This window comes from Corvus hawaiiensis, chromosome 6, assembly GCF_020740725.1.
Source record: "Corvus hawaiiensis isolate bCorHaw1 chromosome 6, bCorHaw1.pri.cur, whole genome shotgun sequence".
Lineage (NCBI taxonomy): Eukaryota > Metazoa > Chordata > Aves > Passeriformes > Corvidae > Corvus > Corvus hawaiiensis.
Window position 1 is genome coordinate 56,042,148 of NC_063218.1, and position 18,700 is coordinate 56,060,847.

The 18,700-nt window shown below is 40.9% G+C and overlaps 1 protein-coding gene across 2 annotated transcripts; it reads left to right on the top strand.

Moving 5' to 3' along the window:
• The first annotated feature begins 210 nt into the window (after positions 1-210).
• Positions 211-18,668, top strand: OVCH2 (ovochymase 2). 2 transcript variants are annotated; one of them, XM_048308361.1, is made up of 23 exons: positions 211-320; positions 1,231-1,338; positions 1,454-1,551; positions 3,463-3,572; positions 4,516-4,607; positions 5,327-5,499; positions 5,717-5,812; positions 6,186-6,337; positions 6,934-7,129; positions 8,272-8,295; positions 9,940-10,030; positions 10,141-10,274; positions 10,713-10,853; positions 11,177-11,307; positions 11,703-11,796; positions 12,537-12,668; positions 13,038-13,115; positions 13,739-13,925; positions 14,162-14,231; positions 14,770-14,965; positions 15,238-15,389; positions 15,696-15,864; positions 16,285-18,668. In XM_048308361.1, the coding sequence occupies exons 3-23, from the start codon at positions 1,461-1,463 to the stop codon at positions 16,305-16,307; spliced, it is 2,532 nt and encodes an 843-aa protein (XP_048164318.1). In that variant the 5' UTR covers positions 211-320; positions 1,231-1,338; positions 1,454-1,460; the 3' UTR covers positions 16,308-18,668. The 2 variants fall into 2 exon arrangements, with proteins under 2 accessions (XP_048164318.1, XP_048164319.1); XM_048308362.1 differs by lacking the exon at positions 5,717-5,812 and having other exon boundaries at positions 212-320.
• The last annotated feature ends 32 nt before the right edge of the window (positions 18,669-18,700 follow it).

The window sequence follows — 18,700 nt, forward strand, 5'->3', positions numbered from 1 at the left end:
CTACATTTTTTTTGCTACAAAGGTTTGGGGCACAGAGCCAGCTCTGCTTTGAGATTCAGAGCAAAGGCCTGGATGGAGATCAAGTGGTGAGATTTGACCTTCGCCTGTGGTGAGGGTCATGCTGGTCAGGAATGATGCTGGCAGTGCTGCCTGCCAAAGCTGCCAGTGTTAGGAGCCCTAGCAGCTCTGCAGCGGGGCGGTGCCTCTGTCTGCACAGAGGATAAAGGGAACAGCTTCAGGAGAACTATAAATAGGTAGCAGAAGAGGAGAACATGGAATAATAGGACAAGAAAGCCTCCACTTCTGTTCTGCCATCCCAGGTAAGGAGCAGCTTGTACAGAACGTGCCCCTCTGTGCTTTTTCTGTCTGATCTCTTTGATGCTGCACAGGAAGTGTTGCCTCTCTGTGAGAAATTGGAATGTGCTGATTGTTTCTCCATTTGCCAAATGGGCAGGATGTTTCTATTTCTCATCAGTGGCTTGTGCAGCATCACTCATAACCAAGGAGATTGTTTATTCCTGTTTTCATACCATCCTGTTGCAGTGGGTGAGCAGGGAGCTCTGCTGTACATGGAACTGGTTTGGGGGTCTGGAAGGCTTGTTTTGTCCCTGCAAAATACAAATGAATCCCTGAAGGAAAGCAGCTTTCAAAAGTTTTTGATTAGAGCTGGAATAGTGTTGGTGATACAGGTCTCAGAAGTTGCAGAAGTGGAGATTTCCCCAGGACTAGTAGGAAAACTTCACTCTAAATAAATTCTGTATTTATAACAGAAAACCAACTGCAACTCAAAGTTTCTAGGACAGGGTTTATATTCAGTTGTTATAAAATTGCATATTCAGAATAAAAGCTGGGGTTTGTTATCCTTTGACTGGCAGAGGAAAGAATGAAAAACTAGAAATGAATAAGCACATAAATGATTGTTGGGATGGTCCCTGATAGTGGACTGGGGGGGATTGTTATTGTGAAACCCTTGGCCAAACAGTAGAACACTGAGCACGCTGCAAACAACATTATAAACTCACAATGTGCTTCTCAGGTCTGGAAAAGTGGCTAAATATAAAGAGTGCAGGAAATATAAAGTGTTGCTTCCTCAAAAGCTGTAGAAATTGTTGGGGCAAATAGCGACTGATATTTTCTTCATGTGAGTTCTACTTCCATGTGCAGATCTGCCTGGGTAAGTGTTGCTAGCAAAGCATGCAATGGTAACTTCATTTTGTCATTTTGCCTCAGGAAAAATAGTTTCAGAGAGGATTCCAGTTGGTATTTTACAGCAAAGACTTCAGTGATGGTGTGTGGAAGAATCATGCTCTATTAAATCTGGAAAACTTCTTAGTGGAGGTAAGTGTTTTGTGGCTGGATTAATAACTTCTCCTCCAATGAGTTGCTGTTCCCCTGCAGGGTTTGGGTCTGGATTTCCCTCTCTGTGTCACAAACTCTCCCTGTTTTCACTCAGCCCCAGGATGTGCCTTTCCCCCCGAGAGCTGCAGCTGCTGCTGCTGGGGCTGGTGTGTGTCACAGAGCTTTGTGCTGTGCCAGCTGCTCTTCAGAAAGGTAGGAGGGAAATTTCACGTCCAATTTAACAGTTTTGGGTCCTGATGGTTCTGCTCCAAGGCAGAACAAGCTTGGGAGGCAGTGCTGAAATCAAGAAGCTGCACTGGTTTTGCCCTCTGAGTTATCTATATGAAAGGTTTCTTTCCATGAGTAATTTTTAAATGAAACTTTTGGTTGATTCCTTGATGATTCAGAACAAATAATGTTAACCTTGATTTATGATTAAATAAATAAAACTGAATACTTTCAAATTTGCAGCAAGGTCATGGTTTATCATGTTACCCATGGGGTACAAACAGAACACAGCAGGTTCTCCCTTCCATTGTCTTACATCTTAAAATCCAGAGTGTTCATTTTTTGGAACAATTAATGATAGCAATTGTTCCTGCTTCCTTTGTGAAGATTTATGAATTTATAGAAAACAAGAATGGAAACCAGCAGCCTGTAAAGCAGTCAGGAATCTCTTGGGATTAAAAACTGCAAAGCATAGGGAATTTTAGAGTTTGTCAAAACTCAGATAATAAAAGTTCTATATAATATTAATAAAAATATTAACTTTTCACTTTAAAACTAACCTTGAACAGGAGGACAGAGTTATTCAATTCTGAAAGAAAAAAAAATTTTTTAGTTTGTGAATCCCTTTTTTTCATTTATTTACTTATTCTCATTTGACCAGTACCAAATTCTTTCTAGTAAAACCTAAATCAATATTTAAAAAAAATTTTTGTCTGTGTTTCCTCTTTCCCCTGTCCTTGTGTCTTTGCACAAAGGGAAAAAGGTGAGTCAAATGATAATTAGGAAAAAATGGGAAAAACCAGATAAATGAACTGCTTTGTTCCTATATAAAGGCTTTTTTATTTAAAAGCTGGTGTAAGTAGCATTGTGTCAGCATTATTGTGACACTTGCATCGGCCATGCTAATCCTGAGGTGACAGCAAAACCTTTTTTTGTAGATGTTGGATTCATCTGGTAGGTTGGAGAATTCCACGTTTCCCAGACAATTTGTACAAGTATTGGTCCTACATCCTTGGAATTCACCCACCTCTCTGCCAAAGCAACAACAAAATGGCCCAAGATTATGGATGCTGTATATTTCCCAACAGAGAGTTTAACAGAATTTGTAGTAAAATCTGTTAGCAATATGTTTTCAACGAGTTTTCATTGAAGTTTTCATCTTTAAGGAAAAAAAATAAAAAATTGTGGCCACTGTTGGGCTTGGGAAATGCAAAAATAAAGAACTCCTCTTTTACAACTTGCTCCTGGGCAGAACTGGTTGCTTTCCTTCTGTCTTTCTTAAAAATACTACCAAAGGAGTAGTTATCACTGCAGACAATTGTTTCTATAAATATTCTCCTTTAGAAACACATACAGATTATAAACTTCCCTCAGCCATAGTAGATAATAAGAGTGAGTTAAGAAGAAGTAAATCTGGCATAGTTACAGACGTTCTGGAGAAATCCAGCCACTGTTGTCGGTCATCAGGGTCTGTGTATTGTGCATTTTGACTCTGTTTGTCAAAAATATTTTCAGTACAAATGCTGGGTGCAAAGAGATTTCTGAAATTGATAACAAAACAGTGATTTAGCTCCAAAATAATTCCAAAACTTTCTTGAAAGAGGATATCTGCACAGGTGTTTGTTCATGGAGGCAAAATTTAATATATATGGCACAATTGCACCAAAATATGGTCATTTGGAGAACTTCCACAAAATAAAGTACACTGTCTTTTTCTTAGCCCAGTTTAGCCTTAGCCTGGGCAGTTTGTATTAGGAATTACAAGATGTGTTTCCTGACATGGCAGAGAGACTGAATTTTGCACCAAGCCATGCCTTCTAATTCCATGTTACCAAAAAAGAAGTAAAACTTGAATCCAGACTGAATCCTTCCTTTTTTCCCCCTTTCCCCCCTCAGATCCTAAGTGTGGGCAGAACGTTCAAGAGACCAGCCCGTGGAGTTATTTTGCCCTCTTCACTCGGATCGTTGGGGGAAACCAGGCGAAGCAAGGCTCACATCCATGGCAGGTTTGCACAAGCAAATGTGGTTTTATCTGCAGAACAAAGCCCTGCAGAAGAGAAGGCTTTGGGGTGACCTAATTGCAGCCTTCCAGTACGGGAAGGGAGCCCACAAGAGAGCTGGAGAGGAACTTTTTACAAGAGCATGGAATGTCAGGATAAGGGGAAGTGGCTTCAAGCTGGAAGAGCATAGGTTTAGATTGGCTATTAGGAAAAAGTTCTCTACTGTGAGGGTGGTGAGGCACTGGCTGCACAGAGAAGCTGTGACTGCTCCATCCCTGGAAGTGTTCAAGGCCAGATTGGATGGGGATCTGAGAAAACTGGTCTGGTGGAAGGGCACGGGGGATTGGATCTTTAAGGTCCCCTCCAACACAAGCCATTGTATGATAATGTATTGTTGAACTCCACCCCGATTTTATGAAAAGCAGTGAAGCAGGTGGAGAGAACTCAGAACCTGTCCTGCTTCCTGATAAAGTTTTGTTTATGGTTTTTATTTTATCACTCTTTCTGGAAGAGTATCTGTAGATGATTCTGTTGTAAATGGGTGAAACTGCTCAAAAATAGGGCACAGGACACCAACCCAAGTCCCTGGCTGCTGTCAGGCATCCTTGATTTGCAGTGCTCCCTGTGACCTGCAAAGGGAAAATTCTCAGCCAACCACTCACCTTCGCAGCCTGACGAGTACCTCAGTGACTTGGCATTTATTACAGATGTGTTGCTTTGCCCCAGGCCCCAAGGCACAGCTGAGGGAAGAACAGCAAGGTTTGGGGTCTCTTAGGCTCAGAGATTCTGAGAATGCCATAGAAGTGTGTGTGCTGGGAATGCAGCATGTGCTTTGGCTGTGTGACTCCTCAGAGAGCACCTGTGTGTGCTCTCTCTGTTCTTCCCCAAAGGCAACTGGAGCAGACACAAAGGTTTTCTTTATTGGGTGTGTCTTCTTTAAATGCTGCAGGTTTCCCTGAAGAGAAGGCAAAAGCATTTCTGTGGAGGCACCATTGTTTCTGCTCAGTGGGTGGTCACAGCAGCTCACTGCACCCTGGGCAGGTATGGATGCAGTAGGAATTCAGGAGCAGGCTGCAGGTGCAGGAAAACGTGGATTGGAAACATGTGCTGTAGCACCTTTTTGTGGTGCTTACTTACAGGTGCTACCCTTTTATTTCTAATCATTATTTTCCATGTTTTAACTGAAAGGGAGAAAAAACCCTTTGAACATCACAAAACAATAAATAAAGTTACAGAGTTTGGCAAAGACTGATTTTGGAAGTCTATGTAAAAAAACTAATTTGAAGCAGAACAAAGTGTTTATACTCATTGCTTTTGTGTTCCCTTGCTGCACATGTGATGTGGCAGCAGGAGCCCTAAAGAAGGATTCACTGTGGTTTCATGGCATTTTTAATAAACTCAGAATTCTAGAGAGATTATCTTATTTTTTCTGTACTTTCCTATGCCCAAATCTCCCCTCCTCCTTCAAAAAGGAGTGCATCCAAACACTTTTACACACAGCAAGAAGGCCTGGTTCCTTAATGGACCACCAAACCATGGTCAGGCCTGTAGCAAAATGATTTTTCTTCTCAGTCCTTTTCATCCCCCAATTCCTACTACAGGGCTCACTCAGCTCCTCCTGAGTTTATTAAGTGCTCTAAAATCTGAAGATGAAAGGTATTGGGTGTCAGAAGTAATAACTTCTCTGTTTAAAAACAACTCTATTTTTCCCTTTCACGTTAAAGAATGAGCAGCTGAACTCTAATTTTCCTATTCCACAGGAACCTACTGCAATATTTGCATGTCACTGCAGGAGAGCATGACTTGAGGCTCAAGGAGAACAGTGAGCAGACACTGCCTGTCAAATCTGTCATTCAGCACCCGAAGTTTGACCCCAGAACTCCAATGAACTATGACATTGCCCTTCTGAAGCTGGATGGCACCTTCAACTTCAGTAAGGCCAGAGTTAGCTGTGATTTTCTTCTCCAAGAGGAAAAGTTATTGTTCTTTGCATGCAGAAGATAAATTGTCAATATGAGATGAATTTTACAGATTCCACAAAAATAACAATACTTTTTTTTGGTTAAACCCCCCCCAACACTTACAAAGGAAGCTTTTTGTAATTGTTCTTTCAAATACTTACCAGTAAAATTGGTGTCTATGTGTGGCAGGTTCCTCAGTTTTGCCAGCATGTCTTCCTCACCCAGGTGAAAAATTTGAAGCAGGATTTATCTGCACTGCTTGTGGCTGGGGCCGTTTAAAGGAAAGTAAGCCACTCACATTATTATTTTTTTTCTGAAACTAAGAGCTTGATTTCACAGGCCAGAGCCAGACCAAAAGTAACCATTGAAGGGTCTTAAGAATTGTAATAATCTCAAAATGGGATCTTTGCTTCTATGCCCACCTGTGAATTACCTCAAAACTGGTCACCACAAAATCTAGACCTGCATTTCAATTTTGAAACATTTTGGAATTTTTTCAAGTAAAACTGCTTATATACAAAGATCTGGATGTTTGCCAAAACATGCTTGTAACCATAACATTGCTTGGAGCAAGTTCCCAACCAATTTTTGTGGTGTATTGAGAGTGGCGTTAAGTTTACCTTCCAGCTTTTCTTACGAACATTTATTTGTGTTTCAGATGGACTGCTCCCTCAGGTCTTGTATGAAGTCAATCTACCAATCCTAAACAGCAGGGAGTGTTCAAGAGCACTATCAACTTTAAAGAAACCCATCCAAGGTGACACCATAATGTGTGCTGGATTTCCAGATGGAGGAAGAGATGCCTGCCAGGTCAGCTGAACTGAGGGCCCTGTGTGCTTAGGAGTGTTTCTCAGAAGCTCTGTGTGCCAAAGTAAATAAATACCCTGTAAACTGGGAGGTTTGGATGTATGAATTCTTTCAAAAGTTCCCTATGGGGCAATGTACTTAATTACATGATTCCATATTAAATACTGTATGGGTTGTAGGACAGGTTCCTGAGAGCAATTTTGCAATGTACCCCAGTGCAATAATGCTTAGGGCTTTCTAACTTCAGAACACTTGATAAATTAATTAATGTTGGACAGATCCTGAGGACGAAAGCAGGAAGAATTGGATTACAGGAAGGAGAGGAAGTGGGATAAAGGTTAAGTCATTGTTCCTCACTCCCTTTTTACGTGCTCAAACACGTCAGAGATGCACCCATGAGGGAATTAATCTGTCTCTCCCCCTCCTGACAATCCTGACTAAACACCCTAAAACCGTGTGTGTCTTCACAGTTCTTTTAAAATCACTGTGTCCTGTGATGCAGGTTTTTAGTAAGGCACAAAAGAGACCTCAATAAACTCTTTAAGGCTTGCTCAGTTGTACAAACTCGGGCTCCTGGGATTTGTTTGGCTTTTTTCCAGGGAGACTCCGGAGGCCCCCTTTTGTGTCGAGGCAAGCATGGTGCCTGGACTCTGGCTGGTGTCATCTCCTGGGGGATGGGATGTGCCCGTGGCTGGATAAGGAATGAGAAGAAGAAACACTACAACAGAGGATCCCCAGGAATATTCACAGACCTCAGCACAGTGCTTTCCTGGATTCAGGAGACCATGAATGCTGGTAATTAAGTCTGCACAGCAATGTGGCCCTCACGTGACAAATCCCCCGTCTCAGAACATTTTATTTAATTTTATCTTTTTTCAGGATTCTGCACTTACACGTTTTCCTGTTTCTTGGCAAAGCACTGCAGCGTTTCACAGTCTCTTGAAGTGTATGGTACTGACTGCCAGCTGTCAAAACCAAATTGAGAGCATTGTAGATGTTTGCTTCTCTTCCACTTTGCCTCCTACTTGGACTCTTTTTTTTTAAAGAATGGTCCTTTTATGCAGCTAGCCAGTTAGCATGGTTTTAAAATTTTTAATTTTTTTTTTAGTGGACATTCACCAGCTGAAAGTGTCAAAGATTCAGAGATTCCTTAAGCACTTCTTTGAAGCCACTTGTCATTTTCCTTGGCTAAAACATGTTGGATCAGACATATGACAACATGGGGACAAGTCACACTCACAAGTGCTTTTGTTCACTCTTCCCAAAAGGCCATGAATTCCCTCTGTGCTGGGGAACAGTGTGACCATCAGCCACCACTTCCAAAGCCATGGAGCTGGAGATAAAAATGTCAGGGGTGAAATTCACTGAGAGTAATAAGAAACTGAATTGATATTTTCTTCTACATTGGGCTATTTTTGTTAAAGGGTTTTGGAGACTGTGTTAAAACACAGAGAACTGAAAAACTGAGGGAGGGTTATTTAACAGGTTTAGTCAATGAGAAGAAAAAAACTGGGAGGGGAAACCAAAATTTCCTGTTAGAAACCATCTTCAGCTGGTGATGCAAAGAAGGAACCCCCATAATGTGTCAGAGAAAAATGAAAAGGGTTTATCTTCTGAAAAAGTGCTGCTCAGACTGAGTAGTGGCCTGTCAAAGGATGGTTCATTCTGGAAGTGGCTGCTCCAGAACTGTTTATTCCAACGTCAGCATTGCCTAAACTTGCAATTTTGTTTTGATTCCAAGCCCTGGTTTATTGTTGGCACTGTGTCCCCAAAAACCATTGGGAGTTACCTTAGTGCCAGCTGTATAAAATTGCCATTTCACGTGAAGTAAAAATAGTAAAATAAAATAAGTAAAAAAAAAAAAGTAAATTGTGAATATGAAGCTACAGTAATTTATTCTTCTTTTTCTACCCCCTTCCCTATCCCTCCTTTATCAGATCTGAAAGTGAAAAGCTCCACAGGTGAGTACACTACTTTTCCTCACTGTCTTCTATCTGTGTTAGAGCACAAAAAGTCCCCCCAAATAGTCATTTATAAAATTTATAAAGGAGCTTGACTCATTAAAACACTTGAAAATGCATAATTTAAATAGATATGTTTTTCCTCCTGGTTCTGTAAAAAAAAAAAAATTACTTTTGTAAGGTTTTATTTATGTATTGGTGACTTAATTAAAAGTAATTTCCCTTAAGACAGCTACATATATAAGGCCGTAGTTTTATTGAAATACAAATAAAATTAATGGGAAAAATGCAGAACAGAAGCTCCAGTAAAGCATGAGAGCTAGTGACATTAATACTATATAAAAATGTATATTCTAAAAAGAAAGTGTGAGGTAAACTAGTCGTACTTTTGCACAGTTTGGGGTGACTCCATTTACTTGTCTGTCTATTTCTGAGAATGAAATAAAAAAAAAAAACCCCAAAAGCCTCATAAAACCCAACACTAAATGTAACATGTTTTAAATTTAGATCTTTCATTGATTCAGCCAAGTGAATATTTGTCCTGTTCATCAAGTTCATGCAAGGATAATGGGAACAAGTCTTATGAACTAGACCTTAAAACTTTAATTTCTGTAACATAGAGTGAGATTTGTCAGATGATAAATGATGGGCACACTGTCAGTTAGTGTAGACTTGCTTTGGCCAGGGAGAACTGGGTATTTAAGTACTGTTTGTGGCTTTTTAAAAGTTTTTACTGGTCTTCCCAGGATGCTGCAGGGGAAATAATCTTATAAATACTTGATTCCTTAAATTTGTTTACATACATATAGTTGTTGATAAATGTTGCTTTTACTGGGTTACCTTGCAAGCAGAAGGAAGGGAGATGATTTTTGTAAGTTATTGTGTTTCTGCTGACACTTGGCTGGAGAGGAAATCTTCTGCTTCTTCTATTAAAAGTGTTTTTAACAGCACAGTGTACAGTTGCAAAAGTCTCCTGCTGTAACATAACAAAGGGCATTATTACAAATGGGCTGCCATGAACACTTTTGTTATGCTCTGCGGTATCTGTTTTTACTCAGAGAAAATTATTTGTACTGAAATCTTCATGTAGCGAAGAGTTTCTTTAAGGTAAAAAACAAGCACTGCCATTTTTACAAAAAAAATGATAGCCTATTGGCAGGGCTTCATTCTTGCTCCCAGATTATGGGGTTTCAACCTGTTTTACCATAATTCCAAACAAAAGAGAGAAGAGAGAAGACACAGCACCAATCTGCCAGCAGAAACAAAGTACTTTGGCAAGATGGAAACTTACTCCCTATTCCCCTGCTTTGTTTGTTCAAGTTCCAAGACTTTACTTCTGTTCCCTACCATAATCCCTCCTTAAAATATATAGTATCACAAGTTTTCTAATCCATGAGAGAGTTCCAGGGCAGCAGTAGTGCATCTTACAGAGCTGGACTTGCATTGATTGAAAACCAAAAGTATTTCCAGCACAATTTTGCTTCCCACCCCACCTTCAGTCTGACATCACTAATATGTTTACACTTTGCCAAAGTACAGCTGAGCAATCCTGTCCCACAATATCCTTGAGATGTTTGAGCTTTCTGGTGGCACAGCTGATTGCATTGTCAAGCCTGATTCCTTCTATTATGTTTTAACCCACAGTGTTTTGTAGTGTTCAGGATGGCAAACTCTGCAACAGTGAAGGGGAATTACATTTTCCCGCAAGGCCTGAACAGTTCTATCAAAACCACCAGTATGTAGAGAACACACAGTCTTCCCCCAGAAAATATTCCCCATACAAGTGTAGGTTTTGGGGTGGTTTTTGTTGCATTTTTGTGAATGGGAACTAATTTCTTATTCCAGATTGTGTATATGGACTCTATCTGTGCCAGAAGGGAATTACATACGGCTTCGTTTCTCCCACTTTGATGTGGAGCAAGAAATGTTCTGTGACTATGATTCTTTATCAGTCTATTCAAAAGATGACAGACTTGTGGGTGAGTTGCTGCCCCCTTGTTCTTTGAAATAATCATTCAGGTTGGAGGAAAAGACCTTTGAGATCTGTAACCTGTCAGAGTACTCTTTATTCTAACAGCAAGTGCACCCAGTGAGGATGTGGTGGTTGGTTATGTTTCACTTGCATTTGCTTGATTGATACATTGAGACGTAGGATCTGAAATAAGAGTGTGGGAAGAGAAGAGGCTGGAAAATGCCTGGTAGGGAACTGCATCACATTTCTGGTGTCAATGATTTTCAATTTTTAATACAGCAAATCTGTATAATCTAATGGATTAACAGGGAAAGTAGAGGGATGAATAGGAAATTTCCTTTTCATCCTAAAATTTTTAGAGCTAAGTATTAAAAATGGTACATGCAAGTTTTCTCAAGTAACTAAAGGCCTTAAATTGTGATTATTCTCTAATATTATGTTTCAGGGAAGTTCTGTGGAAGAGATCTTCCATTACCTATTTTGATTGGCTCCAATAGCATAAGGCTGAAATTTGTTTCTGACGATGAGGATTATGGAACTGGTTTTTCAATTACCTACAAAGCTCTTACACCAGATATTCCTCCTGGTAAGTCTAAGCCAAGTAATGTGCCTGCCTACACTCTCGGGTGGTGACCTGAAAAAAAAATGTCAGGAGAAAATCAATCAGAGGAAGCTCCTGTGGTATTTCTGTGTGGATGATGCTTTCGTGGGGGGCCTTGAGGGAGGCAGCTGAGGCTGTAACACCTCATGGAGAATTGCTTTTGGTTTTGCTGTGTGCAGCAGTTCACCATCCCTAGGAATGGGCCCAAGGGCCACCTGCTGAGCTTTAAACAAACTCCTGCTCTTCTTGTTCTAGCAGCATTTCCAGCTGGTTCTTTCCTTTCCCTTTTTGTCTTCCTGGATTTCCAGATGCTGGCTGTGAGTCCCTAGCTGTCCTTTTTGAAGAAGGAGTGTTAGAGAGTATGCACTACCCAGAGCACTACAGCAACATGGCAGACTGTCAGTGGATTATCTGTGCTCCAAAGGACCACGTAGTCAAGGTATAACATGAACCCTTCTTGTGTCTGCAGGATGGAAGTGGGCACCACTGAGTTAACAAGAAATTATGCAGCTAAGGACAAACAAGATCAAGCAACATGAGCATGAATAATGCTGCTGGATGCAGTTAACAGGAATCACTTTCCATCCCAAAAGACAGATAGGTTTGGATTTGTCCTTTAGGTTATGGTAAAAAAGGATTTCCTGAGTTAAATTTTATCATGGCAATTCTTTTTTTCATAAATTTAATATTTATGTATCACCTGTGAGAGGTCTGAATGTCACAGAAACCAAACCTTGCAGGAATCACTCAGAATACTAAAGACTCTGTAGATCTTTGAATTTTTTCCATATGACTTTCACAACAAGGTTCACTCTTCCATTTTTTTATTTAAAGCTTACATACCAGTATTTTGAAGTAGAAGAAAGTGAAGATTGCTCCTGTGATGCTGTGACTGTGTATGAGGATGTGGGAAAAGAGGAGGAAATCGGTTTGACTTTTGATTTTTTATTTTGAGGATGATCTATTTCTTTACTAGCCCTGTTGTCCAGCCTATTATCAACTTCTAGAGTATCAGGTGATGTTATATGTACTATAATGTAAAATATAATGTAAAAATGCTTGCAAGTACTGATAATTCTTCTCAACCTACAGAGGCAAAGCCATGTTGAAGACAACTGGTTTTGAGTGTTTAAATTCTGTATGAAATGCAGTTCTGAATTTAATGTAAATGAAGAAAAGACATAGCACAGTAATTTGGGTTTACAGTAATGATCACACACAAAGCAACCAAGACCTCTCCTTTTCAGAATGCAGTTGTTCTTCACTCAAGAGCATGTAATTTTTGCCACTTGGTTTATAGTGAAAGAGAGGAAGGCCTATCCCAAAAACCTGTTTTCAACGTTTGCTTGAAGCTGGTGCTTAGATTAGGGAAAATCAGGTAGCTGGGGTGTTTCACGTGTAATGGCAACATGTGGGTGCTACAATAGACCTGTGAAACGATGCCAGAGACTCCTTGTTCTGATGAGGTAACTGTTGAACAAGGACAGGCTATCAGGAATAATAAAACAGTCCTTCAGCCTCGGTCTGCTTACCTCTTGGTCATGGTTATGTTTTACCTTCCTGTCTGAGAGCTGGAATATACAAAATATTGTGCACCCACTGTTGAAATGGAGAAGGCTTCAAAAGTACCTGTTAATTTGTAGTAAGCCTTTGCTTTCTCATTTTTAGCTAAGTTTTGTGGATTTGCCCTACCAGCACCTGTTCTAAGCTCCTCTGCTGTGATGCTGGTTGTCTTCCACTCTGATGAAACAGAGACCTTTGGAGGATTCAGAGCTACAGTTTCCTTTGTTCATGTACCAGGTAATAGAAGAAACTTGGGAAAATGACTCCTTGGGGGAGCACAAAGGGCTCTTCAATGAATTGACAGCTCAGAAATATTTTGCTGTAGGAGAGTCTCATCTAACAAATTGTTTCAGTGAAAAAAGTGGATTGTGACCCTCTTATGGCATTAAACAAAGGCCTACCGAATGGTGAAGACAAACAATGAATCTATGCAAAACCTGAGAGTTTTGTTTGTGGTGCATTTTAAACAGCACTTTACTACTGTAACAGCCCAGATCCCTACAACAGAATTCCTCCTGCAAAAATAAATAAGGTATTAAAAGTGATTCTATAATACAAATATTACTCAAGACATCCTGTTAACACACCACCACCCTCATTTTCTAGATTTAGATACTTTGAATTCAACTAATGAAGATTTTGAAAATATGGATATTACTGAAGAAGAAATACAGGTTACAACAGGTAAGACTACCTGAGTTATACTTACTTCATGGGAATAGAGAGTACCCTTTGGACTATAAATTCTTCAAATACTTAATGGCTGCAGTTGGCCCAGATTTTTTAGTAAGATATTTTGAGGAAATAAAAAGATGCCCAGTGACATTTACATGCTTTGGCTTTAGCAGAACCTAGTTTTTCTTGTCTCCTTCATCTTGCCAAGTCATGTACAGCAATGCAATAATATTTCAGTTTGTATGTCAGTTTACACCTACTTCCTTTGGGGAAAAAATTGCAAAGACTACAGGGTAATTGAAAACAATAACCAGCATTTTAGAGCTGCCCTTTTTTCCTTTAGTACTCTATGGAGAATGGGATGAGTCCCTGTTCATTTTAGGTTTGAGGCTAAAACTTCTGAAGGGAAGTGGTAGCTTTCATCTTGGTGAAGGTCTGTTTTTGCTAAGATCATCTCCTCAAGGTGGCCTGAACATTTGGATGCTATTTAATGAGGGAAGATGGAAAATTTAGCAAAAAAGGGGGAGGTGGAGCTTGAGAAACTGTGGGGTAGCCCTTAACTGGAACGTTCTTTACTTCTCCAAATCTTAACCTCTAAATGCTTCTTGGAACATCAGCGCTTTCTGTTTCAGAGGATGCTTGTGGAATGCCTTCAAACCAGCCCAGGTTCATCTTCAGTAGGATAATTGGAGGTGAAGAAGCTGTACAATACTCATGGCCTTGGCAGGCCAGTGTACAAATTGCAGATGAGCACATCTGTGGAGGAGCAGTTCTTACCAAAGAATGGGTTGTCACAGCTGCCCACTGCCTTAATTCCAGGTAAGTGCACTGGGATGAGCCCTTCCCTGGGAATGTCTGTAACTCATGGTGTGTCTCTGCAGCCTGCTGGTTCCATCCAGGCTGGCTGGCACAGGTTTGGTTACACCTATTTACAGCTTACACTGGCTCTGGATTCTTCTGCTCCGCACACATGTGCTAGGAACACATTTTAAGATTCACAGGTTTCAAGACTGCTGTTCTATCAGCCTGACAGTGAACATTTTTTTTTTCCTTAGGGAAGCATACGGAGACTTATGGATGGTGGTAACAGGACTTCATGATCTTACAGAGCAAGAGTACAGACAGGTACCATGTGTTCTGTTTAGTAATGAAATACAAATCAATCTTGCAAAATAGTTTTTTAATGTAAATGCAACTCCCAAATTGTCCATATGCAGCAATCTAACAGCCTACACGGTGATCCTAATCCACATTTGCACAACAGCTTTTGTGTGACTATCAACACACTGTGCCTTCACTGAGCTCTAAAGCTCAGTATTCCGGAGGATGTGGGAGTGAGAAGTGTATTGTCTCTGTACTCACTGGTGACTGTCACCAAGACAGAAATAACTGGGGCACAAGTTGCCACTTTGCTCACACTGGATAAAGGTTTTTCCAAGACTCTCTTCCTACCCTTGCTGGATGGAGTTTTCTGCATGTTCCCTGTTCCATGTCACAGATGCATGATCTTGACTTGTTAATATCAGAAAGCTGGTGGTTTCTGGAGCTGCTTTTACATGTGTACTCCTCTTAAGGCATCTTGGAAATTGAAATAAAACCGAAGATGCTTAAAGCCTCACATTCCCAAGCCATTCAGAAAATGTCGATGTCTTTGCTTTCCTAGAAAAGGTCAGTCAAGCAGTGTATTACACACCCAAGTTTTAATGAGACCACTCTGGACTCTGACATTGCCCTACTGCAACTGGCTGAGCCCTTGGAATTCAACCCCTCGGTGCTCCCAGTGTGCCTCCCTGACAAGGAGGAGGTGCTGCAGCCCTCGAGGATGTGTGTGGTCACAGGGTGGGGTGCACCTGAAGCAGGTATGCAGTCTTTGCTGGTTGGGCATGTTGTAGCTGTGTTTTAAATACCACATTCTGTGTTGGAACAGTCCTTCTGTCAATACATTAGTTTTCGGAGAACAGACATGTTAAAAAGTTTTCACTTGCGTAAGCTCAGCTAGACATGAAGGGACGTGGGTGGGAGGAGAGAAAACAGATAATTTAGATTGAGACCATTTGAAAAGGAGAGGAGTAAATCTTCCTTCTGGAACCACTAATTCATGTCTCTATTGGATGATGTGTTTTAATTCAAGACAGAGAAAAGGGGAAAAAACTGCAGCAGCTGGAAGTCCCCATCCTGGCACTTGACGTCTGTCAGAGCTATTACCTAAACCTTCCCAATGAAGTGACCCAGAAGATGATCTGTGCCGGATTCCCTCTGGAAGAAGGCAAGGACTCATGCACAGTAAGTTGCATCACCCCTGGGATATGGCCAGATGGGTTCTAGAAAGGGGAGCGTAAAACCTCCCAAAGGTGTTTTCTTGCAAACAGGCTGTGGTGATTTACAGAGAGAGACTCCTTAGCAGTCGGATTTTAATTACCCATATTGCAAAAAGAGCCACTTCCCTTGAACAAAGGTTGTGCCTTTCTATGTCTTTTAAAAATGGAGACCCCCAAGCACGTGAGCAGCCAGGCCCTCTCCTTGCTGAACTTGTTTAAAAACAGAAGGAGTGATGTTGGCTCATGACAAGGTTCCTTTGTCCTTGTGCAGGGCGATTCTGGAGGCCCATTAGTTTGTCCTTCAGAAGAAAACTCGGGATTTTACACCCTTCATGGAATTACTAGCTGGGGCTTGGGATGCGGAAGGAAGAACTACCCAGGAATATACACCAATGTTGAGTTTTTTGTTGACTGGATCAAGAGCAATATTAATAGCAGTGGTATGTATTAAAAAAAAAAAATCCAATTAAATTAAGCCTTTTGCTATTGCTGGGTGTTTTACCTGAGGTCTTTTCCAGGGTGCCATTTTCATATTTGGATGTCCAGCACTTCCTGAGATCTTGGCTGTTTAAAATATCCCTAGCTGAATGTCCAGAAACAGACAAATTTAAATCAATAGTAATTTCTGAAAATCTTATTTCTTCCCACTGTATTATTCTTCCACTCTCTACTGCATTTCTTGTGTGGATGGATGTTTTCCTTACAATGGCTTTGCAGCTTCATTTCTCAGGGTTGGGAGAAGTAGAGAAGCATGAACTGACAGGTGATGGCAGCCGAGTCCACTTTGGCAAGTTCACAGCCTGTCTTTATTCCTGATCTTTGCAACATTTACCCTGTCTCATTTTTCTTCTTTTTTTCAGATCTCCCCATTTCTGTTGTGTGACTGTCAGAAGAACCTTTCTGATGGATCCCGTTGTGAAACACTTCCAAAGCACAAATGTCATTGAGAACAAAATTTGGTGGGAGAATCTCAGTTCATGATTGATGAACAGACTCCAGAGTAGATGATACTTACCCTCCTGGTGAATTTACTGCTGATTTACCTGGACTGAGCTTTTGGCTTTACACGTGTGTTGGAGCAGTCACAAGTTACCTGCAGGCTCCTGACACTCTGTTAATTCATCTTAGAAGGAAAAAGGGGCAAAATAACCTACATGAGCCAAGCATGTCCTTGAATGTAGTGCTGGAGAGTATAAAATACTGCAGGATAATTTTAATACAATTTCTGGTTTTACAAATTGTGTGCTGTTTAAACAAAGCTGCTTGAAAAGACAGGTGTTACAGGCCAAGGGACCATGCAAAAACTGACAGCTATCCTAATTAATCTATGCATTAACTTGTAAATAGCAGTTTGTTTGATGTCCAAAAGGCTGTTTACACAAAAATCTGTGGTGACAGGCTCCAATTAGCTTTGCAGACCCTTCTGCTCTCAGCTTTAGTGTTTAGATCAGTAGGATAGTACAACAGGCAGCACAAGAATAATCCTCCTTTGACTCAATGGTCCAGATAATAACTAGAAGGTAAAAGATGTCATTTAGTTTCTGATGATATTAATGGCAAAAATATTTAGAGAGTTTTTCCCATGCAAGCATTTCGTGCCACTAACCCTCTTTTTTTTTTATTGTATTAGTTTTGAACTTATGTTCTTTGGATTTTTTCAAACCTTTAATTTTATTCTGTAGCTACGGAAACAATAATTTCACTGCCTTTATTCTCAAATGAATAAGGTAAACATTTTTCACCACTTTCTTCTCTTTGCTGTAAAGTTTGAGGCAAAAGCTCACAAAATATTGAGCATGAGTTTCTTGTGAAGATTTGAAAGTACTTAATAGTGGAAGGGCTATGGGAAAATTCTGATTCAGTGATTCAGATTAACAGGTGTGTTACATTATTGATAGAGTATGCTTGTTCTAGCTTTGATAAACACTCTGAAGAGATCTTAGGACATCAGTGGTGGGAATACATCCTTTGTAAATTTTTATAATAGAAGCCCGTTAATGTTTAGTTGTGGTGGAAGTTGCCGTTAGCTGTCTGTATCAGTTTATGCTGGGAGCAAATGTGTGTTATCTCTTGGCTGCTATTCTGTTTTGCTTAACAGGAACAAGGTGGCTTTTATCTGTTTATTAATTTAAGACAAGGATTTCAAGTGGATGTGTTCAGAAAAGCAAAAAATGTGTGGGGAGAAGTACAAGTGGTATCAGCTGTGCTGATATTGATATTTATCAGCAGTGGTTATATGCTGATAAATTGGTATTTCTTATGAAAATTCCTGTCTTGAATTCTGTCTTAAAATGTCTGGTTTTGATTTGATTGTTAGGGTACTAACTTTTTGCTTGGCTGCTTGATGTTGACCTTTTGTGTTTCTCCTAGATTTTACAAGGAGCCGAGTCTTGCTTTTGTTTGTTACATGTTTTTAGTCTCTTGTGAGGTGCCGGTACCTTTTAGCAAGAGTGTGAACTGTTTCCTGATGCAAATGAAATCTGATTTAAAAAAAAAGTAAAAAAAAAAAGAAAATTATGTTCAACGGGGCTCATGCAATGGGACTCTATTTTAGACTTTCAGGTGAGGCACTGTGACTGTAGGTTGTCCTGTTTGCCTCTGGAATGGTGTGCTGACGGTGTCCTGCTCTCTCTGTGCGCCTCTGCCTGTGCAGATAACACAGGCCATGCTTTTCCTGACTCTCCTCCCACTGTGGGTCTGCTCAAAAGGACATAACAACCCCATTCTCACCGGATCTTCCCGGTTTTCTTTTCGCCCAGCTTTGTTTCCCTTGCCGTTTTCGAGAAGTGGCACGAGGGCAGGTTTATTTCTCATTTAGGAATCCATTTATTGCCATGCATGGGGTGCACAGAAATACCGCTATTTCTTCATCTCAAGTGACTAGTTCGACTTTGGGGCCCTCCCTTTCTTTTTCCTCACAGAAAGGATTGTTAAGCATCGGAATGGACCGCCCAGGGAGGTGGTGGACTCCCCATCCCTGGAGGTGTTTAAGGAAAGACTGGATGTGGCACTCAGTGCCATGGTGTGGTTGACACGGTGGTGTCCGGTCACAGGTTGGACTCGGTGATCTCAGAGGTCCTTTCCAAGCTAATCGATTCTGTGAAATCAGGAATTCGGCTCCCGGGGCAGCCTGACCTGCCCGGGCTAAGGGCGGACCGGGGCCCTCAGCAAGAGCCCGGCTCCAGCCCCCGTCCTGCCCCAGGCTGGACCGGGACGCGGAACTCGCGGAGGAGCCGGGAGGAGGAGCCGGGAGGAGGAGCCGGGAGGAGGAGCCGG

Bases quoted from the DNA above. Each gene is read 5' to 3' on its own strand.
- OVCH2 (XM_048308361.1), top strand. From the start codon at position 1,461: ATGTGCCTTTCCCCCCGAGAGCTGCAGCTGCTGCTGCTGGGGCTGGTG. The intron at 11,308-11,702 runs GTATAACATGAA...TTTTATTTAAAG, and splicing joins CAAAGGACCACGTAGTCAAG to CTTACATACCAGTATTTTGA. The intron at 15,390-15,695 runs GTAAGTTGCATC...GTCCTTGTGCAG, and splicing joins AAGGCAAGGACTCATGCACA to GGCGATTCTGGAGGCCCATT.